Source organism: Protopterus annectens, chromosome 11.part0, assembly GCF_019279795.1.
Source record: "Protopterus annectens isolate FY-2018-M chromosome 11.part0, PAN1.0, whole genome shotgun sequence".
NCBI lineage: Eukaryota > Metazoa > Chordata > Ceratodontiformes > Protopteridae > Protopterus > Protopterus annectens.
The window spans coordinates 1,093,906,163-1,093,931,406 of NC_056745.1; the positions used below are offsets into that span (position 1 = coordinate 1,093,906,163).

The window sequence follows — 25,244 nt, forward strand, 5'->3', positions numbered from 1 at the left end:
TGTCTCCAACATATTTTTCTAATATGGACTTGTCTGTCAGTGCAATATATTTCATTTGAATTGCCTTGTTTTAAGCCATGTAGAAGTGGCCATGCTGCGTGGCTGCAATAAAATGTGTGTCAGTACAAAACATTTCATTTCAGGCAGTTAACTTAATCAGTAACAGGATACCTTTGAATTAATTGATAATTAAGAAAAAAATTTGTAATTCACCTCTTTCCAAAGAGATGGCACCTTGCATGATTTTGCTAGTTTTAAACCTTATATCGAGGAAGCCCTTCCAAGTACCCTTGCAGCAAATGTTCTTAAAATTTAGGAATAACAGTTTTAATTAAAATTGATTCCCTTGTGAACAGTAGCACATGTCAAATATCTGTAAAATAATGACAGCACTGAACCTTTCTGCATCTTTCAGAAAATCAAACAAATGGCAGTAAAACCCTAAATTTGTATTGGAACATTGTCACACATTTAGGAAATATATATGATAAAAATATAAATTTCAGCATTAAAGGTTCTTGTGGTACTTGCGCTTTTCACAAGTTAAAACTGTTTAATCTGACTTAAGTGCTGCAAAACATAAACTTGCTTTAGCCAGAAAAAAAAAGAAAGTTTCAGACAAAGCTTTCACTATCAATGTTTTATTACTGGCAATACATCATGTGTCATTTAGCCAGACCATAAATCAATACTTCCTACAAAAGGAAAGCCTACAAATTGTGATAATTTATACAAATAACAGTTTTCAAAAATAAAAATTTAATTTAGTAAACTTGTTCTGTGCTCTTCCTTAAGCACTGTCTGCAATAATCTACCTTAAATCCCTGAGCAGACAAATATTTTAATACATTATCTTAATGTACATCCACAGAAAAATAATTTGAGGACTTAAAACATGTTCCTGCCTTCTGTTATTAGCAAGGATTCTTCTTCTAATGTTAAAATGTTTGTGATAAGATACACAGAAACAGTTCCTCACAAATTCAGGACACTAGCTTAGTTTACATTAGTATACACTTGTAATCAAATACAGTTTTATTTCAAAGATGCAGTTTACATCATTTGATCATTAAAGGTTAAAAACTTTCTAAAATTATTAATTTGGGATAATGTAACTGATAAACATAATGCTAATATAAACTAAGCTAATGCCAGCAACATATTGCTTCTCTTCCTGCTACAGTGAACACTATTTACTGTTCAAGATGGTTATCCTACTAGTGGATGAAGCTTGAGCTCTCCACCTTTGAATGCCCAAGCTTCAAATCACTGATAATTTGAGTTCCTCCATAGGAAATCACTGTCGGCTAGTTGTGCTATTAGTGATTCCCTTTTGGGGGGGGGATTTCCCCCTGTTTTGAGTGTGACTTCGGAGTTGGTGTATATATAACTCCTGTACATCAGGAGTTGCAGGGGGGCTTACCCCTCTGCAAAAACGGTTTACCATGATAATTACGAGTGAAGGTTCGGCGACCACGGGATGTCGAATTCCAGTTGGCTGAATCCCGTGTTGTCAAACCTCCAAGTGCGTGTGCATTTGCACATATGTGGTTGATGTGATTAGTAGATATTATGGTACAGTGCAGATTGGGAACGTTACCCTTTTCCCCACTATAGTGTGATCTTGGAGTTGGAATATATAATTTGCAGTGGGTGTGGGGGGTGCAGGGGGTCTTGCCCCCTGTGAAAAATGTAAAGCTTAGTGCTGTGCAGTGCGTTCGTACTGCTGGCAACCAGAATTGTAATTCTTTCTCCAACAGGTACAGGGGAAACAGTATGTCAAATAATGCCGAATCGAATAATCGGCATGTGATTCGACATAGTGGCTTGTTGAGTGTTCTGTATTTAGTGTTGTTTTTCATTGTATTGAACATTTTTTTTTTTGTCGTAATTTTGATAGTTAACCTGCATAAACACTTTCGGTGAGATATTTCCTGCGAATGCAGTTCTGGATTCTAATCCTTGGTGCATTTGCTTTTGTCCAGTCATAGTGGAATTGTTCAAGAAATTGTCACAAATACTGTATTATATGTTACTCTAAACACAGCCTTTTTTAATTACACAGAAATCTATTACTTTACTTGGTTAGATAAGTGTACACACACCCCACAAATATTCTAGCAGTGATTTCCAAAACTGTGTTATTACATCAAAGTTCTCTGAAGACTATCGTTGTCTTGAGAAGCCAAACATTTCCTAACATTTAATAAAACGTGTCTTCACTTTTTACTGTCAGATATTTCTGGCTTTGATACATTTATCTGTTTGTTGTAATCAGCTTGGTCTAACACGACAGACAGCCAAGGAATTCAAAATACGATCATGAAATTGAGTGAGTGGTTTAAAAAATCATTCATTTTAAATAAAATAAGCAACGTGTTATGGAAACATTATTTGTAATTTTGCAGGTCAAATTATGCGCTCAATTTATTATAAATGACTACAGCCAACATTCCAGATGATCTAGACATAGCTTAAATAATGGCCTTTAATATTCACTTTGTGAGCTGTCGACATCTAAGACAGTACTAAATATCTTTGCAAACTGCTTACATGATGTGGTTAAGTGAGTGTCCAGAAAGTATTTAGGATTCAGCACAACTACAAGTGATAAGGTTGTCAGAAATCCAGACAGTTCTACCTAGTAGCCTAATAGAATCTGTTGTTGCTTCTACATAAAACGTTGCACAGGTTCACAAGCAATTGCTTATTTAATGAAGTTGCCTAGTATTAAATTATTTAAATATAAACAGATTGCTTTGTCTTCTGCAGTGACTTCAGCTTACTATTTTACTGTCTGCAAAACACATTTCAGCATTTAAATATTAAAGAAAATTTTGGAATGGTTCTCAAAACAAAGTTAAGAAATGGGTAAAAATACACAAAAATAAAAATACAGAACATGTACATTGGCATTTCTTTGAAACATATTTTAAAAAGGATGTCTGCCTATTGCTGTTAGCTGACAGCTACAAAAAGGCTATTTGGCTGAAAACAAAGCAAAGCAGTCTTCTAAATCAGGATCAATATAACTGCAGACAATAATACGTTTTGCTGAATTGCTGCAAAAATGGCACTGGATATTTATGTCCCATTACTAAAACACGACAATGCAGAACACAGAAAGCTAATGCTCAAAATACATAAGGGTAAAATATGAAGCTTTAAGCATCCAGCATTGCAATAACACAATGAAGGGAGACATTTCCCAAAACAGAGGAATCACTGTGCTCACATAAAAGACACACCACACTAGCAGTGATGTAAAACAGCAAATGGTCATCACCATTTTGAGCACTGCTGTCTTGCATCTCAGGCAGGGAAGAAAAAACTTGGTGATGTGTAGAGAAGTTGGATATGTAACCTAGTGGATACAGGAATTAGAGTCACACATATTTATTCCATCATCTCATGCAGAATATGGTTCACTGTTTCCTGACCATATTTTTCTTCATAAAACAGTATTTTTCTGAAAAGCGTATCAGGATGTAAGCATCATAAAGCATATTAGTTAGTAAATTATTGTGAATTGAATATACTTTGACATGATAAAGTCATATGTCTTCAACAGCGATGACTGAAGTTTACGTATAAACTATGCTGAAAGCGAAGCAAAGCAATGTAGGGGAGGCTGACACTGTATTCCTACAACCATTCTATACAGGAAAGGGCAGTGGGCTGCATTTAAATCTTGACCGACCTTTGTAGGGATCTGAGGGAAGTCCTTGGCAGCACCATGTACTGGTGAAATCAGGTAAGATTTCATCAGATGGTTGTAAATGTTCTGCTCCCATAGACCCCAGAAGAATTGTAGCTTTTCACATGTGCTCTAGTTTCTGTGACTAAAGTTCATGCTCCTCTAACCCAAACACCTGCACTGTCTGTTACACATTTTCCAGGCCTGGGAGAGAGTGATCTGAACTCACACCATAAAAAGGGACATCAGATAGAAACAGTGATGGACAGCTTTGTAGCAAGGACACTCACAACTATGGCAAATCATAACAGCAATATTTTTGCCTGAACTATCATTTAAGATTTTAGCTGTTTTGGAAGGAGATAGTTATCACAGGCTGCACAAAATACAACTGTCCCTGCTCATGAACATTAAGTACAATATGTCTTATCAATGGCAGCCTATTAAACTCCATTTGTTTTTATAGGATTTGACACATGGAGGTATAATGTCACCCTCAAATGAAGAATGAGAACAGCACTGCTTTGTATATTTCATACTATCCTTTACCATTAGCAAGCAGGTCTACAGTTGAAACAGTAAGACCTGCTGTACATATGGTATTGCTTTATGAAAAATGTTACATGTAAAGTTACTAAGACATATGCAGGATATGAACCATTGCTATTGATGTGTCACTGAAATATTAATGCACACCAACCCAGAGCAATATATAATATGGGTCTACTTCTAATGATTGACTCTCACATAACTGATTTTCACACAACTGAGAAAAAAATAAGAAAACTTCAGAAACCCAAATGGTGACTGTTTACTAGGTTATGTAAAAACTTGGCCAACAAGCTTTGTACTCCACTGTAGTGCAATCCCAGAGTTAGTATATTTAGTTAGGGGGTATGGGGGTGGTGCAGCCCCCCCTCATTGGGGGGTGTGGGGGCATAGTGCCCCACCTAGGTGGGTTTTACTTACCTCAGCATGGGTTTTATTAACAGTCAGCCATGCATTTACTTACCCTGGTGAAATTTGTTGTTTGGGATTCTGAAAGTTATGTGAGAGTCGATCATTAGAAATAGACCCATATATATATATATATATATATATATATATATATATATATATATATATATATATATATAGGAGCCATCCAAAATGTTGAATGTCACTAATGTTGACCACTGTTTTGTCAGCAGGCTTTGGTTAACAAAAAAAGATAGTCACCAGGTGTTAAGATCAAGAATCCCTGGAGTTCATGAATACACACTTTCCCTAGGGATTGTGCAAGAGTTGCAATAAATATTTAGCAGGGGCATGGGGGTCCATAGGGATTTACCTCCTGCAAAAACATGGCTATTATTCTGCATCTTTCTTCATACATTTTAAGTGCTGTTGATGACTCTTGGAAAATCCACTAATTGTAGTAAAGAAGCAAGGAAGGCAGATGTGAAAATAGCAGCATGAGAAGAAGCTAAACCTTTGTGCACTGCAATGCTAGTGTTTGCTTGTTTTCAGATTAAATCAAGGATGATAAGAACTAATGATAGAATGCCATTTATGGGCCACCAAAGAATAGCTTAGCACGTTCCACTGAATAACATTCAGTACTGCACCCTGATCTGGTGTCCCTCACTGCTAGGTTGAGAAGCAAATACTCCCTCCCTAACATCTTATCCCCTCAATCTCTGCATATGAGCAAAAACAAAAGAGAAAAAAAAAATGGTCTCTACTCCAGCCTGACACTCCTTCCTTCACTCTTAAGGATGAGCAGCAAAACCCCTGACACCTTCATGCTCTACTTGGGGGGAAAACAAGGCCCATTCTCCTTCCTAGGGATGAGCACCAGCTTCTAATGCTCTCCCACTCTACTACCTGCCCTCACATTTATTTCAGGAGGAAAAAATAAATAAAGATCTGCTGATTGCACCTTCTGACACTTTGCCCCTAGGGTGGCTGCCCCTTCACCCCGCCTAGCTACACTTCACTTCAGGGTGTAGGAGTTTTCAACCACTTATGGAAACAAATATGTGCCTCCTTTTATATTTCTTCTCAGTGACTTATTTGGACAAAAAATAGCAGGCTCTTTCTGCACTATCCATATGTAAGTGCCTCACTGTTATTTCTGCTGCGTTGTTAAAATGTTTACACAAACTTTTCTGTGTTTCATACGAAAGTTCCAGACAATATGGGGGTATGAACTGTAGGATATGGTAGAGAAACAAAACCTGAAAAGAAGAATAAGTAGGAAAAAGGCAAATGTTCAGTTCTTGCTGGTTAAACCATAAGAAGGAAGTGCACACTGCTGCAACAGAAAGGAAATTGTTGAACCACGCAAGTGGAGTGAGACAAAGATGTCTCTAGATGAAGTACTGAAAAAAAAAACATAACAGACAGATCCACAAATATGACTATTCCTGTCTGTGTGCCTTGAAATAAGAATTGAAATCTGAAACACCTGAAATGATATGCAGTTATTGCTTGGTCAGTGGTCTCCTAACAAGGACAAACATTTTGCGGCAAATGTACAGTCATCAAAAGATCACAAATGGATGTTTGCTTGAAAACAGTGATGTATACATGGGGCAAGATCCACCCCCAACATTTCCCACATCAGAAAATGCAAATATTTAATTTCTCATAGAAATCAATTGCATACCTTTTTTTATCATAGCACATTTTTTGAAAGAAAAAAAAAACTAAACCTGGCTGCACTGAGTTGAAAGATGGCCTTAACTGTGACCCAGGTAATTGGGGTTAGCTTTCCAGCTCTAGCACTGAATAAGCCAATCAGGGAGTGAAGGGATGTGGCCTAGTCACCTCTCCCTGGGAGGGAGAGTGGGCTTATTTATTCTGGGGCACACAGAGACCAAAGAAACCACACCCAAATGCTTCAGGTGAGTACCTGGGTTGCATGGAGGGAATTCCCCTAATGGAAGTGGGCAGGTCCTAAGAATCCACTTCAGGTAGAGCAGTCTCTGTTATCCAGCCTGCACCTCAGATTGTCTGAAGTGAAATGTTGAGCCAACTAGAATTCCTAAAACTGGATAGTACAAAGTAATCTCCACAGTGAGTCTTGCATCAACCCTCTCTTCAGGAGAAATAACATGTGCACTTAGTTTAAAAAACTCCTATTTATTTATTTATTCTGTGATAGAAGAACATCATAGTTTTAACAACTTTTAAAACAAGGATGCCCATATAGTTTTGTTATATTGCTAGTTTGTTACCCTATTAACTTACGACTATGTTGAATCTCATTGTAAGTCTGTTTCTTAATGCCGGGAACTGTTACAGTATTACATGCAACTTGGGTTGAACCTGCAGTCAGTCTTGCAGTGATTAGTACTGTACCCTAGACATAAAATGTAAATAAATAAATAAATAGATGTTTAATGCCCACCCATCATCAAGCCGGGGGCACCTGCTCCTCCTTTTGGGCTGGCAATGCAAGGGATCCTGCAGCAGGTAAGTGAGCCTGACAGCTATCACTGCAGGTCATAGATGTAGATTTTCTAACCAGACTGATTGCGGCCCTAGATCTCTACTTGTTGACACCATGTTGAAATTTGAGATGAGCTATGAGGAGAGGTTACTGGAAATGGCCATGCCATGAGCGCAAGGACAGGTATGCCCCGCAGTCAGCCCTGCTCACTCAGGTAAGCTTACTGTTCTCTGTTTCTGCCTCCACTTGTGTTAGACGAGCAGTTTATCCATGCCTGAACATCCTCCCTCAGTCTTCCCAAGTGGTAAGCAATTCCTTCTTTCTCCCCTCCAAGTTTTATCAGGCACCCAAGATGTTAATCGAACCTAGGTCATCTGGGACATAGGGCTTTACCCTTCTATAACACTGCTATGGCACATTTAGTTATTTTTTAAAGGTATGACCCTAGCCCTGAGTAACATTCTGCCTTTGCCCCAAATGATACCACAGTACAAGGACAAAATGATTGAATTCAACAATTGGCTAAGCTTCTGGTGTCATTCTAAGGGGGTCCAGTATCTGTCTGCTTGGGATGACATGGTTAATAGACCATGATGCTTTGCCAGAGATGGCCTGCACCTGTCGCCCCTGGGATTCCTGATACTGGCTAAGGCTCTTGCTGCCCCCGTAGTGCCTTTTATAGGCAAGGTTCAAATAACAAATTCACCACCGTAACAGGAACAGGCAAGCAAAAACTGAGGATAATTCTACTCAATGCTAGAAGTCTAAATCTCAAAATACACTCACTCAAGGCACTCCTTAAAATGAAGAACACTGATATCTGTGCAGTGACTGAGACCTGGTTCAAGGCTCCAGAGAGCACCCCTGCACTACCAGGCTATAACTCATACCACACTTTTTGGCCATGTAACCTGGACCGAAACAACAAAGGCGGAGGTGTGTTCATATTCATTAAGGATATCCACACCTTCAGGCTAGTTGCTCAGCATAATGCATCCGAGGTTATCCAAGTGCAACTAACTCTGGGCAAAACTGCAATCCAAATTGTAGCTTGCTACAGATCCCCTACCATGCCCCAGGATTCCCACTCCTCTTTTCTTGATGTACTGGAAAATATTAGGGTTCAAACACCCTAATAATGGGTGACTTCAACTACCCCACCATTAACTGGGAAAACTACTCGTGTACCAACTCCTTAGCTCAACGCTTTCTGGAATTCATAAACTCCAATGCCCTGGATCAACTTATCCACACCCCCACCAGGGGCAACAATATCCTAGACCTAGTCATTACAAACATGAGTGACCGGTGTTCCACACCTAAAGTCAACTCCTCGTTGGTCTGATCCGACCATAAGCTAATCACCCTTGATATCCACATCCCGCCCCCACCCCCCATTAAGGACACCATGGTAAAAAATTTCTCCAAAGCCAACTTCATGCTTCTTAAGACAGAAGTGAACTTCATAACACCCATGCAGATGGACAATACAGTTACAACTGCTGAATCCTACACAAATGCACTCTATAAACACTTACACGAGTGCATGGATCGTGCTATCCCAAAAAGAACCAAGACGCTATCCTCCAAAAAAAGGAAGCCAATCTGGTGGTCCCCTATCATAAACAAACTGTACAACAGAAGGAAGAAACTATTGCAAAAGAGAGAAAAATCCCATGAGTGGAGGTGCTCCCTGGTCAGCCTCAGTAAGAAGCTGAGATCCTTTATAAGATCCTCCAAAGCTAGCTACGAAAACAAAATTGCCACTAATTCGAAGGACAAGCACAAAGCATTCTATAGCTATGTCAAGAATCTCGATGGCAACACCCAGATCTGCTCTGAGTTACAGCACAAAGCCATGAAAATTACAGAACCAACTGATATTGCCAACATCCTGGCAGATAGGCTCAGTGCTAACTTTACCCCTCCCCTCACCCCCTAAAGGGCCCATATCTATACAGGAATAATGCAGAGTCCCTGTAATCACAACTACGCAGGTAAAAGCTGCACTCTCTAAAGCCAAAAACATCCCAGGCTGCGTTTTACATGAAATTCAGAACGAACTGGCTCCCCACTTAAGCACCATGTTCAATAATAGCCTCACATCAGACTTTGTGCCCAGTGAATGGCACACAGCAACAGTTATCCCACTCCACAAAGGGGGAGCCACCACTGATCCCGGGAACTATCGACCTATTAGCCTGACATGCCTGGTCTGCCAGGCCATGGAACGTATCATGATGGAACTCATAAACAAAGACATTGGTAACCTCCAAACTCTGAATCCCACCCAGTTCGGGTTTGTGAAAGGCAGATCATTCCTCCTGATCCTGATCGACTTCTTTGAGGCAGTCACCAAAGCTGTAGATAAGGGTGAGGTGGTTCACACAGCCTATCTTGACCTCGCCAAGGCTTTCAACACCATCCCCCATTCTGGAATTAAATCTAAACTCACTAAACTAGGCATAAATCCCTACGTCACAAGATGGGTTGCCAACTGCTCACTGACAGAACCCACACTGTAAAAGTTGCAGACTCCAAATCTGACCTCAAAGCAGTGACAAGTGGAGTACCACAGGGTTCAGTCCTGGGACCTCTCCTATTTGGTATCTGCTTCTCTGAAGTACAGGCTAATACAGAAGGCCTCTGGCTAATGAAGTTTGCAGATGACTGCAAACTAGGAGCCATAGTCAAGTCCCCAAATGATGTGGACATCCTACAGAAGGGCCTTGCTGAGACAGATGCCTGGTGTCAGAGCCATGGCCTCAAGCTCAATGCCAAAAAGTGCAGTGTCATCCCCTTTGATAAAAACTCTGTACCCATGAACTACCACATAGGCAGCAATCTACTTAACAATGAATGTGTGATAAGAGACCTTGGGACCCAGGTGGACAGTAGACTCTCCTTTGATAGTCCCATCACCACAGTAGTCAGGAAGTCCTTCTACATGGCACACCTCATCATAAAAGGGTTCTCATCCAGGAAAAAAGAGGTCATTGTTTCCCTATACTCGACACTCATTAGACCTATTATAGAGTACAACGTCCCTTTTGTAATGTACCTCACAAGACATCTGCAGTAGCTGGAAAGGCCACAGAAGTACCTCACAAAGAGGATTACTGGCCTCAAACAAATGCCCTACACTGATTGCCTCAAAAAACTCCAGCTTTACTCCGTAGCATATCGCCTACTCCGAGGTGATCTCTGCCTAACATATAAAGTTATGTCAAACCCAGAGCTGTTGGACATGCTACACCTAAAGAAATCCCAATCCTTCCGAGCTACATGCTCTAGGGACCTGAACCTTGTCACCACAGTAAATAGGACATGCTGGAGGGATAGATTCCTGTCCTAGAGACTTCCCATACTCTGGAACAGGCTACCCATCTATGTCAAGCAAAGTTCTTCTTTAGCACTCTTCAAGAAAAATCTTGATGAGTGGATGGGAAATAGGAAATACACCCCGGGGATCACTTCTTTGTCTTTGCTCGACAGTGGCCAGGGAACCTTGTTAGCTAGGCTTACGTAGGCCCTTGGGCCGATTGCCTAGTACCTTCCTTTGAACCTATAAGGTGGCATTCTGTTTGTGCATGTAAAATGTCCTATGTACACAGAGGCTAAGAATGCTGCCTTTTAATAAAAGCATTACCTGAGTTCCAAAGTTCATGGCAGATAAGAGTAATTTTTCTTGAATTCAGAAAAAAAGTACTCTATAGCATACCATTTGTTTTGAGCATGTAAAAAACATAATTTTAGGGATACCATTTGTTTTGTGAATGTTAAAAAAAGACTTCTTTATTATAACTACGCATTGTGTCTCACTTGAAAGTAATGACTTAGTTCCATTGTTTGCAGTTCAAGTCACTTTCAGGAAATAAAGCACGAAGAACCGTGGAGTAATAAATAAGTCTACAATACTTGTGGCCTTGTGCAACATTAGTAACAGCATTTCTCTAAACTCAGTTTTTGATATATCTACAACTGTCTCAACTTTTTTTTCTAATCATAAAGGATGTTAGCCTTAATTAATGAATGCAGACTATTTACTTCTCAGAATGCCTTCGAAATTTGCTCTTGTTATGTCTCGTCTAGGGAAAAACATAAATAACTGTAACCTTACAAAAAATATACTTAGACAAATCAACACCATATGAATGCCTCTAATACATGAACAAATTACATAAAATATATTCCAATGAACATAATCCAATGAGGGTGGCATAACTATTGGGCAACAGCATTTCTTTCTTCTCTTCTATACAGCAGAAGTTGAACTTGCCTCAGACAACTGTTTAGATGAAAACAAATCACCTGAAAAAGTGTTCATCATTCTAACTGAAAATACAGTTCAAAGATAAACAGTTTACACAATATTGTCTTTAGCTCATATATTTTATACATAGTACATCTATGAGCTAAAAGTCACTAGTGCACTTCTAGGCAAAATAATGCACCATCTTACATATATATTTATTAAATATGTAAATCCTCAGACTCAAGATAACAGTAAAGCAATGCTTATTTGTCAATGCAGAACCTGACTTTTCTATCCTCGTATTCTGTGCATTCTTCTAAGATTAACGTTAGTGGGTGTTAGGGTAGCTCAAACCATTAGATTTTTGGCTATTTTCTTTGAAATCATTTTACAGTTCCTAACAGAGTTACCATCACAGATAGCAATGTGGAAAGGAGGACAAATAGAACTACTCCCTTTCTTCAAAAAGACCTATGCCTTTTGGTTCAAGAAAGCCCAGCATGACCACACAGTGTACAGCCTGTGGGCGTGAGCTTCTAAAGTATGTCTCAGTTTATCATTTATAGTGGTTATTATTACACTGCAGTTGTCATGTCTTCAATGTTTTGAAACCCTGTTTCTCCATAATGTTCCACAGTTTCCGGAGGTTTGACTGTGTAATGCTGTCATCTGGTTTGAGTTGAAGAGCACGAAGATAGTTCGCTTCTGCTTCCTGTAGTTTGCCATTGAGATGAAGAATGGCTCCCAAGTTCATTAGTGCCGCTGGATACTGTGGGAGAGACGGAGAGAGCACAGGAACATGTCACTTTTGTAACCTTTAATTTCATTTCAATTAAGTCAAAGTAAAACACAATACTTTTTATGGTTCATTCAGGAGTTTCTTCCTTTTTTATAGACGTGTTATGAAAACAATCTAAATAAAAATGTCAAAGATAATATGCAAGCCTTTTCAAAGTGACTTCATGCTAGTGAAAAGTCACATATTCGAACTGAAAATAAAATAATGGCTACTGTTATTGGGAACTGACATTCCTCATTGAGCTGAGCACACACCAAGTGTATATGAAGTAACCTTGCTGTACCTTTCTATGTTGCTTTTATTTTATGTCAAAAAAGGTTATATAAACATATGATTTTATTAGTTTCTATACAATGCACTTTAGTTTGGGCATATATGTAATTTTTATGTTAGTTATAGCTCCACTGTCTGAAGAAAAACAATGCTATTAACATACTAAAGAAGGCAGTGGTGTATTTGCAGCTTGTAGAAGTTCTTGTTTATCTATAACTACCAATGAATTTGTTTCAGATTAAGTATCATTTGTACCAGTGGATTATTTTAATACAGTGACTAACTATGCATGTTTTTACTGTGACAAAATGACACCTGACTTCTCATATCACAATAGCATATACCTACGACAATCAAAGTCAACAAAAACATACAAAGTAAAGGCATTGCTTGAATTAAGTGCCCTGGCATGAGGGTTGAGCCTCCCTCCAGTCCTGTGTAAGAAGCATGCCTCCTACATCACCTAAACTTACATATATACCACTTCAGTGATCGCAACATTTGGAAAAGGAGGTTATTTTTGTGACTGAGTGCTTTCTGTCCCTGCTGCCTGCCAATCATTAGTCCCAAATAAAGCCAAATGACCCACTTATTTTCTTCTCACTGAGGGCGGCTATCTGATGAGGCAAGCCATCAATAAAGCAGTCATGGGGGAGGGTAGCTCTAAAACTTTTGTTATTTATAAAATCCAAAAAATAGTGTGCTGGAATGAATCAAAGAAATGGGACAATGCTATGAATAAATTTAAACTTTAATGCAATCCATAAAAACCCAAATAAATGAAGTTTAATGCCACATACACTAACAGCAGCATTTTCATCTTGCTATCTAAGACTTCATCAGAGCTATGCCACAGATGTTAGTACCATCTAAATAACTACCACAATTAACATACATCAATTAAATAATAAAAACAAAGTGAAAAGCACTCAAAAGTCACCAATAAGTCCAGAAAGGAGTGCAGTGAATATATATATATATATATATATATATATATTTATATTATTGTTATTAAATGTTTTTAAGTATTTATTTTTTATAATTATATGGAAATATATGAATTCATGTTTTAAACAATATTATTGAGTTGGTAAGCATCTTATAAGCAATGTAATATATTTAATATCAAATCATGAATATTTATGAGCCCAGAGAGAATGTTTGGTTAGCCCTTTTAAATGCTGAGTTAATATTCTATTGGTTAATTGATTTTAATTTGGATATATAAGGGATTAATGATTTAATTCTTATGTATCTGATGAAGTCCGAATATTGAGGATGAAAACGCGTGTTTCTGCTGTGTTTTAAAAGCGTTTATTGATATCTGTTGGTGTTTTTGTTTAATAAATCGAGTGGATATTATTCGCTGGGTTTCCTGTTTTGGCTCACTGCACTCCTTTCTGGACTTATCAATTAAATAATAATAACCCAATTGAAAAACATTTTGCTTAAACCTACATTACTGAAAAACGGAGCAAGGATCTACATGATGAAATATACATGTTAAAATAATCTGAATGAAAATATTTTTATAAAAAGAAAAACAAGGTTAATGCCAAGATAAAAATCGGCACAACTATATTAAAAGAGTTTAAAAACACATACTTTTTTGTCATGCCACTATAACAGCCTACATTGAAAACACTAAAAATCCTGTAAAACATATTAATTTACTACTAGTTGAAATACAAAAAAAGGACACTATTAAAATAAAAAGTACCAACAAAATCATACATAATAGATTAATGAATTACCAATATACCGAGTTAAAAAATGAAACGTACAGTTTTGTACCTACCATAAATGTAGATGTTCGAGTGTATACACTGCTGCAGTCATTACACTTGGGTTATCCTGCCGTCAGGTGGTTCCTCAGTCGGCCTGAGTTCCAAAGTCTTGGTCCGGCATCGGTTGCTGTCGCCTCCTCCCTGATGCCAGTGCAACAGGGGTATATAAGATGCAGCTGACGCCATTTTCTTCAGTTTTTCTTGCCCCAGATGTCAGGTGCCTCTAAATAGGTAGGCAATTCCAATTGCTAATAAAACATACATAAGAAAAGCAAAACACAACTTACAGCTACCAGCAAATACTCCCCATAGGTAGTAACGGTAGAAGACATAGGTACATACCAGCCAGAAAGAGGGGAAGGAGGGAGGGTAACCTGGATTGCAGCAGTGTATACACTCGAACATCTACATTTATGGTAGGGACAAAACTGTACTATGTTCATCGTGTTATACTGCCGCAGTCATTACACTTGGGTAGAATCCCAAAGCTGAGGAAGGGTGGCTGGTTCTATAAGGCATTAGGGGTGGCTATAAGGCCCTGCAGCACTGCAGTGGTGAAGCCAGCTCTGGATTTAGAGTACAGAGGCAGACGGTAATGCTTGGTGAAGGTATGTACAGAACTCCAAGTTGCTGCTTCCAAAATATCCTTGATAGGTACTCCCCTGAGGTAGGCAGTTGAAGTGGCTGTTGCCCTGGTGGAGTGAGATCTAATGCTGCTAGGTACAGGTTTTCCATGGTATGTGTAGCAGAAACGTATACAATGTCCTATCCATTTTGAAATAGTCTGTTTTGAAATGGCTTTTCCCTGTGCTCCTGCAGCATATGCTACCAATAATTGCTCAGATTTTCTGAAAGCTTTGGTTTTGTCCAAGTAGAAGTGTAACTGCCTGTGAATGTCCAAAGAGTGCCTTTATTCTGTGGTTTAGGATAAAAAGTTGGCAGGTGAATAGTTTGGTTTAGAGCCACACTGGATACCACCTTTGGCATAAAAGTAGGGTTAGTTCTTAAAGACACCCTGTCCTGGTAGAAAATGAGGAAAGGTTCCACTGCCATTAGTGCCTGTAATTCTGAAACTCTTCGTGCTGATGCTATTGCCAGGAGCAGAGCAGTTTTCCAAGAGATATATTTTAATTCTGCTGTGTTGGCTGGCTCAAAAGGAGGTAAAGTTAGCTTCTCCAAAACAAAGTTGAGGTCCCAAGTTGGAGTAGGTACTCTACGGGGCAGTCTTATGTTTTTAGCCCTTCTGAGGTACTGTTTTAACAGAGGATTAGATAAAATTGGTGGATCTGTGCTGTAATGAGCAGATATGGCAGAGGTGTGGATCTTGATGGATGAGAAGGAGAGTCCTTTGTCCAGCATCTCAGTTAAGTATTGTACTATCTGAGGAATGTTTGGGACAAGAGGGTCAAGGCTGTGAGCTTGGTTCCAGGCACAGAATCTCTTCCATTTATCCGAATAGGCTTTCCTGGTACTAGGCCTTCTGGCCTCCAGAATGACATCCATAACAGCTTTGGAGAGAGGCATTGCTTGCTTGACTAAGGAATCCTCCATGCAGCTAGGCTTAAGGTCTTTAGCTGGCTGTATAGTATTTGTTTGTTGTGCTGAGTCAGCAGATGTGGGATTTGAGGCAAAATCCAGGGTGGTTCTTGTGCTAAGCTCCTTAAGATTGGGTACTAGTACTGGCATGGCCAGTCTGGTGCAATCAGTATCATCTTTGGCTCTTCCTGCCTGGCTTTTATGAGTACCTTTGGCAGGAGAGGTAGTGGTGGGAAAGGGTATACTTGTAGGTTCTCCCAGCTGAATGAGAGGGCATCCACTTTCCATGCTTGTGGATGGTAACTCCTTGTGCAGAATTTTTGTAGCTGGCAGTTTATTGGTGATGCAAACAGATCTATGTCCGGGCTCCACCATTTCTGTGTTATCATTCTGAATATATGTGGATTCAACTCCCATTTGTGGGGATCCATGATGTTTCTGCTTAAGTCGTCTGCCAGTGTGTTTTTCTCTCCTGGCAGGAATTGTGCTTGCAGATGAACTTGAAGGTTTACAGCTGTGTTCCACAAGGTCATAGCTTGTCTGCATAGGGGGTAGGAGTGAGTGCCCCCTTGCTTGTTTATGTACCACATAACTGTGGTGTTGTCTGTCTTTAGTAGTAGTTGTCCTGCATGTAGCAGGTCCTTGAAAACTATAAGCACATTTTGTATGGCTAGCATCTCTTTTTGATTGATGTGAAGATGCCTTTGTTCTGCAGGCCACGTGCCCTGAATACATTTACCTGCCATGTGTGCTCCCCAGGCGTAATCCAGTGCATCTGTTGTCAGTGTTTGCCTGGCTGTGGGTTGTGTAAAAGGCTGTCCCTTGTTGAGGTGACAAGCTTGAGCCCACCATTGAAACCCCTCTTGAAGGCAAGGGATTAGTGGTATAACTGTTTCCAAACTTTGACAGTGTTGAGACCATACATTCTTTAGGTACTATTGTAGTTTCCTCATATGCAGTCTGGCATACGGAATTAGTAGTATGCAGGATCCCATGTAACCCAAGGCCTGCAGAATTTTTCTTGCAGGGAGCTGGGTCTTTGTTGCCATCAATTGAAAGTATGGAGTCAGTTGTTCTTGTTTGTCTGGCGTGAGATAAGCCATCTGGGCCATTGTGTTCAAGCTGGCACCCAGGAATATAATCTCTTGTGAGGGCACTAGTTTTGATTTCTTTTCATTTACTGTGTACCCCAGGCAATTTAATAACTTTTTTACAAACGTCAGATGCTTTAGAAGAATGTCCTTGCTCTCTGCTTGAATCAGGCAGTTGTCCAGGTACAGATAAATATGAATTCCTTTCTGTCTGCAAAATGCAATTACTGGTGCCAGGCACTTTGTGAAGACCCTGGGCGCAGTAGATAAGCCAAAGGGCAGTGCAGAGAATTGGTAGTGCATTGAACCAGCTATGAATCTGAGCTATCTTCTGCAGTTTTGTCTGATAAGGACATGCAGGTATGCCTCTTTGAGGTCCAAAGTCATGAGCCAAGCTTTCTTGCCCAGCATGGGAAGAAGCTGCTGTAATGTCAACATTCTGAGTTTCGGAACATCCAGATAAGTGTTTAGAGATGAAAGATCCAGAATGGGCCTCCAGGCTTTGTCCTTTCTGGGTACCAGAAAGATTCTTGAGTAAAATCCTTGTCCTTGCTCCTGTGATGGTACCTTTTGAATAACTCTCATATCCATGAGTGCTGTAATTTGTTTTTGAGCCTCTGCCCATTGATTTGGTGGCAGATTTGGCATTCCTTTTAACCTTGGCAGAGTGTGAAAGTGGAACCTGTAACCTTGAAATACAATGTTGAGAACCCATTTGTCTTTGGTGATCATTTGCCAATTGTGTTAGAAGAGTGCCAGTTTTCCCTCCCAAGGGGGGTGCCAAGAAGGATTTGTTTGGCAGCTGTAGTGGGACGTCATTGGAGCTGCTTTTTATATGGTTGGGGCCTGTCTTCCCCTTCTTTCTGGCCTGATGCAACCCATTGTCGAGGCCTGTAAGGACCTTGTGTTTGACCTCTACCTCTTGGACGTCTGTATCTTCCCCTTTGAGGTCTGTCTGTAATTGGAAAGGACCAATTCTTAGTTGGCCAGTTTCTGCTAAATCTAGGAGGCTGAACCTGTAAAAAAATCCTTCACTGTTTGCATAGATTTTGCCTTATCCTCCATTTTCTTTAATTCCTCTTCTGCCTTAACTCCAAATAACATATCCTGCTGCAAAGGTGCATCCAATAATTTTGCTTTAACATGATTTGGTAACGTATGTTCTTTTAACCAAGCATGTCTTCTAATGACAGGGCCTGTAACTGCTGCTCTGCAGGAGGCCTCTAGAGAATCAAAACCACATTGCAAAGTATGCTTTCCCACTTGTTCAGCTGCATGCAATAAATCCTGCAATTCTTTAAAATTAGGATGATCTGATTCTGGAAGCATTTTTTGTTTTAACTGAGACAGTAAAAATTGCTGATATTTTAGCATGTGAAACTGGCAATTTAAGGCTCTCATTGCTAAAGTTGCAGACGTATAAACTTTCTTTCCCCATCTGTCTAATGCTCTGGAATCTCTGTCAGAGGGAACTGGATTCTTGGCTGATGAGGCCTTAACTCCTTTGGGTCCCTGAGAAATAGTTTCAGGATCCGCTACCAGGCTTTTATACAGAAATTTATGTGAGTCAGGGACTCTGTAGTATCTGTCAGGTTTAACAGGGGCTGGAGGTAAGGAATCAGGATTTAAGCTGGATTCAGTATACACATCATCCACAATATCTAACACTGGTGGAATAGCAAGGAGTCTGTGTTGAGGTAATAAAAGGAAATCTCTGAGCCTTTTCTTGGCTTCTGAATAATTTTGGCCTTCCCAGTGGAAATGCTCCCGCATGGTATGTAGGGTTTCCCCAAAGGAGTAGTCCTCAGGCGGTGAGGCTGATGGAATGATTCCTCAGCATCAGAATCCTCATAAGGAGGTAAAGAGTATCCTAGGTCTGAGGATGAATCAGAAGAGATGGACACCTGGTCGGATGAGTCATAGTCTGCATCCTGTCGAGGCCTTTTATCAGGAGGGGGATGGGACCCCCTGATCAGAGTGATTAGGTCTTCAGCCATTTTGAGCATTTGTTTCTTAGGCATGGAGACATGTCCTGGATAATGCTGTATTTGTTTCTTTGACTTTAAAGGAGGCTTAGACTTAGCTGAGGGTTTAATGCTTAACTGAGTAAGTCTAAAGACACTCTCTGTAGCTGTGGGTTGCTCAGCTACTCCGGATCCCTCTGAAAGGTTAGTCTCGGTAGGCTGAAGAACTTCTGCATCTGAAGGCCCAGCCATCTCCACGTGGGAGTCAGAGGCAGCTTGTGGTTCTACAGAAGCAGTCGTCAGAGGCTGCGAAGGTGCCACGCTGAAAACCGGAGAACCGGCGACTGGCCTAGAACAGGCTTCGTCATCAGTTTTGGGCCTCGGATGCCTATCCTTGTCTTTGCGCTTTTTGTGTATTCTGGTCATCGGAAGTTCCGACGGCATGATAGAATTGAATTTTCTACCAAAATAATGTCGGGCAAAATCAAACCGACGTTTAATAGTACGCTTGTTAAACCTAGCACAAAACCGACAACCAGTGACGTCGTGGTCAGGGCCTAGGCATGGGATACAATAGGAATGGAAATCCTTATGAGGTATTTGCTTCCCACAAGAAATACAGTTATTAACTTTTACTGACATTGGTCTGAGGCAAGAAAAAGTTTCCCCAATGGGGTACTTAGCTTTGTAGAAGACTTCAGTTCTGGATTTGGAATGAAAATCTCAGGAGACGGCCGACCGGCACTTGCGAACTGCTTTTGCTTCGGGCACCGTGGGGCAAGAAAGACTGAAGAAAATGGCGTCGGCTGCATCTTATATACCCCTGTCACACTGATGTCTGGGAGGAGGCGACAGCAACCGACACCGGACCAAGACTTTGGAACTCAGACTGACTGGGGAACTGCCTGACGGCAGGATAACCCAAATGTAATGACTGCAGCAGTGTAACACGATGAACATCTTGTTTATTATAATTTGGATGCCCTCAGTTTTAACAAGGGGGCAATGAACACATGGTCATTGATTCCTGGAATATTTGTCATATTTCATCTTAACTGCTAATGCAGTTACTGGTATTCTAATCTAGTCTCCCAATTACCACCCCTGAAATCATACTCAATGATGTCCAACACAGCAAATTTAAAACCAGTGAAGGGTGAACAAACCATGGAGCGTCTGTGCAAAGCATTGTTAATGTTGTAACATCTCATATCATATTTGTGTTCATAAATCCTTTTGTTTAGCTTCCTTTCCATCTTGCCAATGTAAAATGATGGACAGGTGGAACACTTGGCAATGTAAACTACAATGCTTGACTTACATGTTTCATTCCTTGGGTAAAAATATATTTGTTTAACCAAATTTAAACATAACTTTCCACCCAAAAGTATGTACGAGCAATAATTACACCTTCCACATTTGGTCATTCATCTAATAGTGTTAGCCAAGGAACTGTAAAGTACAGTTGTGTACACTTACCATAAATGTAGATGTTCAGGTGTATTCACTGTTGCAATCATTACACTTGGGTTATCTCCTGCAGGTAGCCCTCAGTCGGCCCGAATACCAGAGACTTGGGATTTCTGCATTGGATTCTGTCACCTCTGCCATGATGTTAGGGCGTCAGGGGTATAAAATATGCAGCTGACACCATTACATCAGTTCTTCTGGAGCCCCCAAAATAGAAAGCAATTACATGGTGTGGAACATTTCCAGTAAAAAGTAAATACCATTGCCATAAGATATGGCTAAAAAAGAGGATAGGTAGAAAGTATAGATAAGTCAGAGGGCTGGAGGGAGGGTAACCAGGACTGCAACAGTGAATACACTTGAACATCTACATTTATGGTAAGTGTACAAACTGTACTATGTTCTTCGTGTTTTACTGTTGCAGTCATCACACTTGGGTTGATTCCCAAAGCTGAGGAAGGGTGGGGGCAGTCAAGAAGTCTTAGGGCTGGCTAGTAGGCCTTGTAAGACTGCTGTAGCAAATCCAGCTCTGAATTTAGAAAAGATAGGTAAGTGGTAATGCTTGGTGAAGGTTTGTACAGAACTCCAGGTTGCAGCTTCCAGGATGTCCCTGGTAGGGATTCCCCTGAGAAATGCTGTAGAGGTTGAGGTAGCCCTAGTGGAATAGGTTCTGATCCCCTGCGGGGTAGGTTTTCTATGGTGTTTGTAGCAGAAATGGATGCAGTGTGCTATCCATTTGGATATGGTTTGCTTTGAAATGGCCTTGCCCTCTGCCCCTGTAGCAAAGGTAACTAGCAGCTGGTTAGATTTTCTGAAAGGTTTAGTCCTGTCAAGGTAGAACCTAAACTGCCTGTGCACATCCAATGAGTGCAGGATCCTTTCCCCTTTATTCTGTGGATTAGGAAAAAAGGTGGGTAAATGGATGGATTGGTTTAAAGCCGCACTGGATACCACCTTGGGCATAAATGATGGGTTAGTCCTGAGGGAAACCCTGTCCGCATGGAAGATAATGAAGGGTTCCACAGCCATAAGGGCCTGCAACTCAGACACTTTTCTTGCTGAAGTGATGGCTAGAAGTAAGGCTGTTTTCCAAGACAGTAATTTTAACTCTGCTGTAGCAGCAGGCTCAAAAGGGGGAAGCGTGAGCTTCTCTAGTACAAAGTTAAGGTCCCAGGCTGGAGTGGGATTTCTCCTCATGGGTCTTAAATTGTTAGGTCCTCTCAGGAACTGTTTGACCAGAGGGTGAGAAAAGAAAGGTGGCTCAGTGTTGTAATGAGCTGAGATAGCAGAGGCATGAATCTTAATTGAAGAGAAGAATAGGCCTTTGTGGAGCAGCTCTGCTAGGTAATCTAGGATATGAGGTAAGGTGGGCACGGTTGTGTCCTTACCCTGAGAGTGGCACCAAGAGCAGTATCTTTTCCACTTTTCTGAATAGGATTTCTTAGTACTAGGCCGCCTGGCCTCAAGGATGACATCCGGCACCTGTTTGCTGAGTGTTGGCGGTGATACATTCAGGGAATAAGCCAGGCTGCTAGGTTCAGGGTTTGCAGCTAAGTATGCAAAATCTGGCCTTTCTGCTGGGACAGCAGAGGGGGGGGGGGGTCTGATGCAGGTGCCAGGGTGGCACTGCTGTCAGACTGCGTAAAAGTGGGTGCCAGTGCTGGCATGGCCAGTCTGGTGCAATCAGGATTGTCCTTGGCTTGTCCTGTTTGATATTGAGTAGTACTTTCGAGAGGAGGGGCAGAGAGGGAAAGGCATAGATAGAGAGATTTTCCCATGTAAAGGAAAGGACATCCACTTTCCATGCTTGGCTGTGGGGAGTTCTGGTGCAACATTTGCTCAATTGATGGTTTTGGGGGGAAGCAAAGAGGTCCACCTCTGGTGTTTCCCACCTGTGGATTAGAAGCATGAATATGTTGGGTTCCAGTTTCCACTCATGTGGGTCCAATAGGTTTCTGCTTAAATCGTCTGCCAGTGAATTTTCTTTGCCTGGCAGGAACTGAGCTTGCAGGTGCACTTGGTTGCTCAAGGCTGTGTTCCACAGAGCCATGGCTAACCTGCAGAGTGGGTAGGAATGAGTTCCCCCATGCTTGTTTATGTACCACATGACTGTGGTGTTGTCTGTGTTTATCAAGAGTTGTCCTGGAAGGATAAGGTATTTGAAGGCTGTCAGTGCATTCTGTACAGCTAACATTTCTTTTTGATTGACATGCAGGTGCATTTGTCCTGGGCTCCATTTGCCTTGAATGCATCTGCCTGCCATGTGAGCACCCCATACATAGTCTGATGCATCTGTTGTCAGGGTTTGGGTGGCAGGGGGTGAGTGAAAGGGAGTCCCTTGTTGTGGTTGCAGGCCTCTGCACACCAAAGGAACTCTGTCCTTAGGCAAGGAATGATAGGAACCACTGTTTCCAGGTTCTGAGAATGTTGACACCAGAGACTTTTTAAGTACCATTGAAGTTTCCTCATATGCAGTCTTGCATATGGAATTAGGAGAATGCATGATGCCATGAACCGTAGGGCTTGCAGTATTTTTCTTGCAGATAGCTGTGTTTGGGTGGCCAGTAGTTTGAAGTAATTTGTCTAATAAACCTGCTTTTCTGGAGTGAGGAATGCCATCTGGGAAGTTGTGTTCAAGCTTGCTCCCAGGAATACAATTTTTTGGCTGGGTACCAGATGTGATTTATTTTCATTGATGGTATACCCCTGAGAAGTTAGGGGTCTCTTTATAAATGCCAGGTGATGAAGTAGCAATTCCTGATTGTCTGCCTGAATCAGGCAATCGTCCAAGTATGGGTAAATTTGAATGTTTCTCTGCCTGCAGTATGCAATGGCTGGAGCCAGGCACTTTGTGAATACCCTGGGTGCAGTAGATAAGCCAAAGGGAAGTGCAGAGAACTGATAGTGCACAGAGACTGCCCTGAAATGTAGATATTTCCTGCAAGATTCCCTTATGGTGATGTGCAGATAAGCTTCTTTTAAGTCTAGGGTGACCAGCCAGGAGTCCCTGGCTAGCATAGGAAGCAGCTGCTGGAGTGTAAGCATTTTGAACTTTGGTACCACTAGGAAGGTGTTGAGAACTGACAGATCCAGGATAGGATACCAAGAGTTCTCTTTTCTGTGCACCAGGAACAGTCTGGAGCAGAACCCTGTCCCCTTTGCTCTGTTGGAGCAGGTTGAATAGCCCTGATACTGAGAAGAGAAAGTACTTGCTTTGGGCCTCTGCCCACTGGTCTGGAGGAAGGTCTGGCAATCTGCTTGGGGTTGGCAGTGAGTGGAAGTAGAATTTGTATCCCTGGGATACAATGCTTAAGACCCATCGGTCCTGGGTAATGTATTCCCAGTTTTGTGCATGCAAGGTGAGTTTTCCTCCTAGGGGTGCAAGTACTTGGGCATGGCTGGGAAGGATGAAGGACAAGTCATTGTGAACTTTTTCCATAAGAGAGTGGCTTACCACTCCCTGTTTTTGAGGTGGGAGCACTCCATTGTTTAGATCTGTGCATACCCTCAGACTGTACTCTTTGCGGTCTGTTGCCCCTGGGTTTGGACTGAGAAGGTCTGGGAAGGACTGGAAAGGACCATTTTTTTTGAAGGCCAATGTCTACCGAATCTAGGTGGCTGTACCTGTAAGAAATCTTTAACAGTTTGCAGAAATTTAGCATTCTTGGTTTAATGGAGCATCTAATAAGTTTGCTTTGACATGGTCTGGCAAGATTTGTTCCTTCAGCCAAGCATGCCTTCTCTGAACAGACCCAGTGACAGCAGCCCTGCAAGATGCTTCTAAGGCATCAAAACCACACTGCAAAGTATGTTTACCAACTTGGTTTGCAGAATGCATTAACTCTTAAATCTTTATTCTCTGCACAATCAGGAATCAACAACATTTTTTGTTTAATTAGTTCTATAATATGCTACTGGTACTTCAACATGTGAAGTTGGCAATTTAAAGCCCTGATGGCAAGAGTTGCAGAGGTATATACCTTCTTACCCCATCTGTCTAAAGCCCTAGAATCCCTGTCCGAATGGGTAGGGTGTTTAGCTGTAGTAGCCTTAATACCTTTAGGTCCCTGAGAAATGGTCTCTGGATCCACAGTATGATTTTTAAAGAGAAATTTGTGAGCATCAGATACTCTGTAGTACCTGTCAGGGTTTCTAGGAGCTGGAGGTAAAGTATCAGGGGTAAGACTTGATTCCAAGAATATATCATCTACAATATCTAGGACAGGGGGTAAAACTACAGGCCTATGCTGAGACAAGTCTAAAAATTCCCGGAGTCTCTTTTTGGACTGAGGGCAATCCTGGCATTCTCAGCAGAAATGCTCTCTTAGGATATGCAGGGTTTCACCGAAAGAAAAGTCCTCTGGGGGGGGCAGAGGGAATGGAATCCTCTGCATCTGAATCCTCATAGGTAGATAAGGGAATGTCCTGGTAATCAGAGGGGCCAGAGTAATCGGACACATAATCTGTAGAATCAGAAGGTAAATCAATTCATTGTCTTTTATAGGGGGAAGGCTGGCTTCCCCCTGATTAAATTAATAAGGTCTTCAGCCATTCTAAACATTTGTTTCTGTGGCATGGGAGCTTGAAAATGGACTTTGGTCATCAGTTTCCTAGGAGTAGTTCGAACTCTGGGCCTGGGAAATTCAGCAGTCTTAGTCAAATATGAAGTAGTCGATCTAATACGAACATTGGAAGGTCTGAATACACCCTCAGAAGCCGGTGCCTGCACAGTGGCTCCGGACCCATCCAAGGTAGAGACATCCGCAGGTTCCATAGTCGAAGAAGCATCTCGCGGCATACCGGACTCCAAATGGGTCTCAGTAGAGGCCTGTGAATCTGTAGAAGCAGGTATCAAGGGCTGCAAAAGCGCCTCACTGAATACCGGCGGACTGGTGACTAGCTTAACGGAAGCGTCGTCGGCAGTTTTGGACCTATG

At 41.2% G+C, this 25,244-nt stretch overlaps 1 protein-coding gene across 1 annotated transcript in view; it reads right to left on the minus strand.

Moving 5' to 3' along the window:
- Positions 1 to 10,602: 10,602 nt before the first annotated feature.
- The window catches only part of TMTC2 (transmembrane O-mannosyltransferase targeting cadherins 2), a 1,891,588-nt gene continuing 1,876,946 nt past the window's right edge, over positions 10,603 to 25,244 (minus strand). Inside the window, exon 12 of the mRNA XM_044088436.1 lies at positions 10,603 to 12,157. Coding sequence (XP_043944371.1) covers positions 11,978 to 12,157 — 180 coding nt within the window. The 3' untranslated portion in view covers positions 10,603 to 11,977. The remainder of the gene's footprint in view (positions 12,158 to 25,244) is intronic.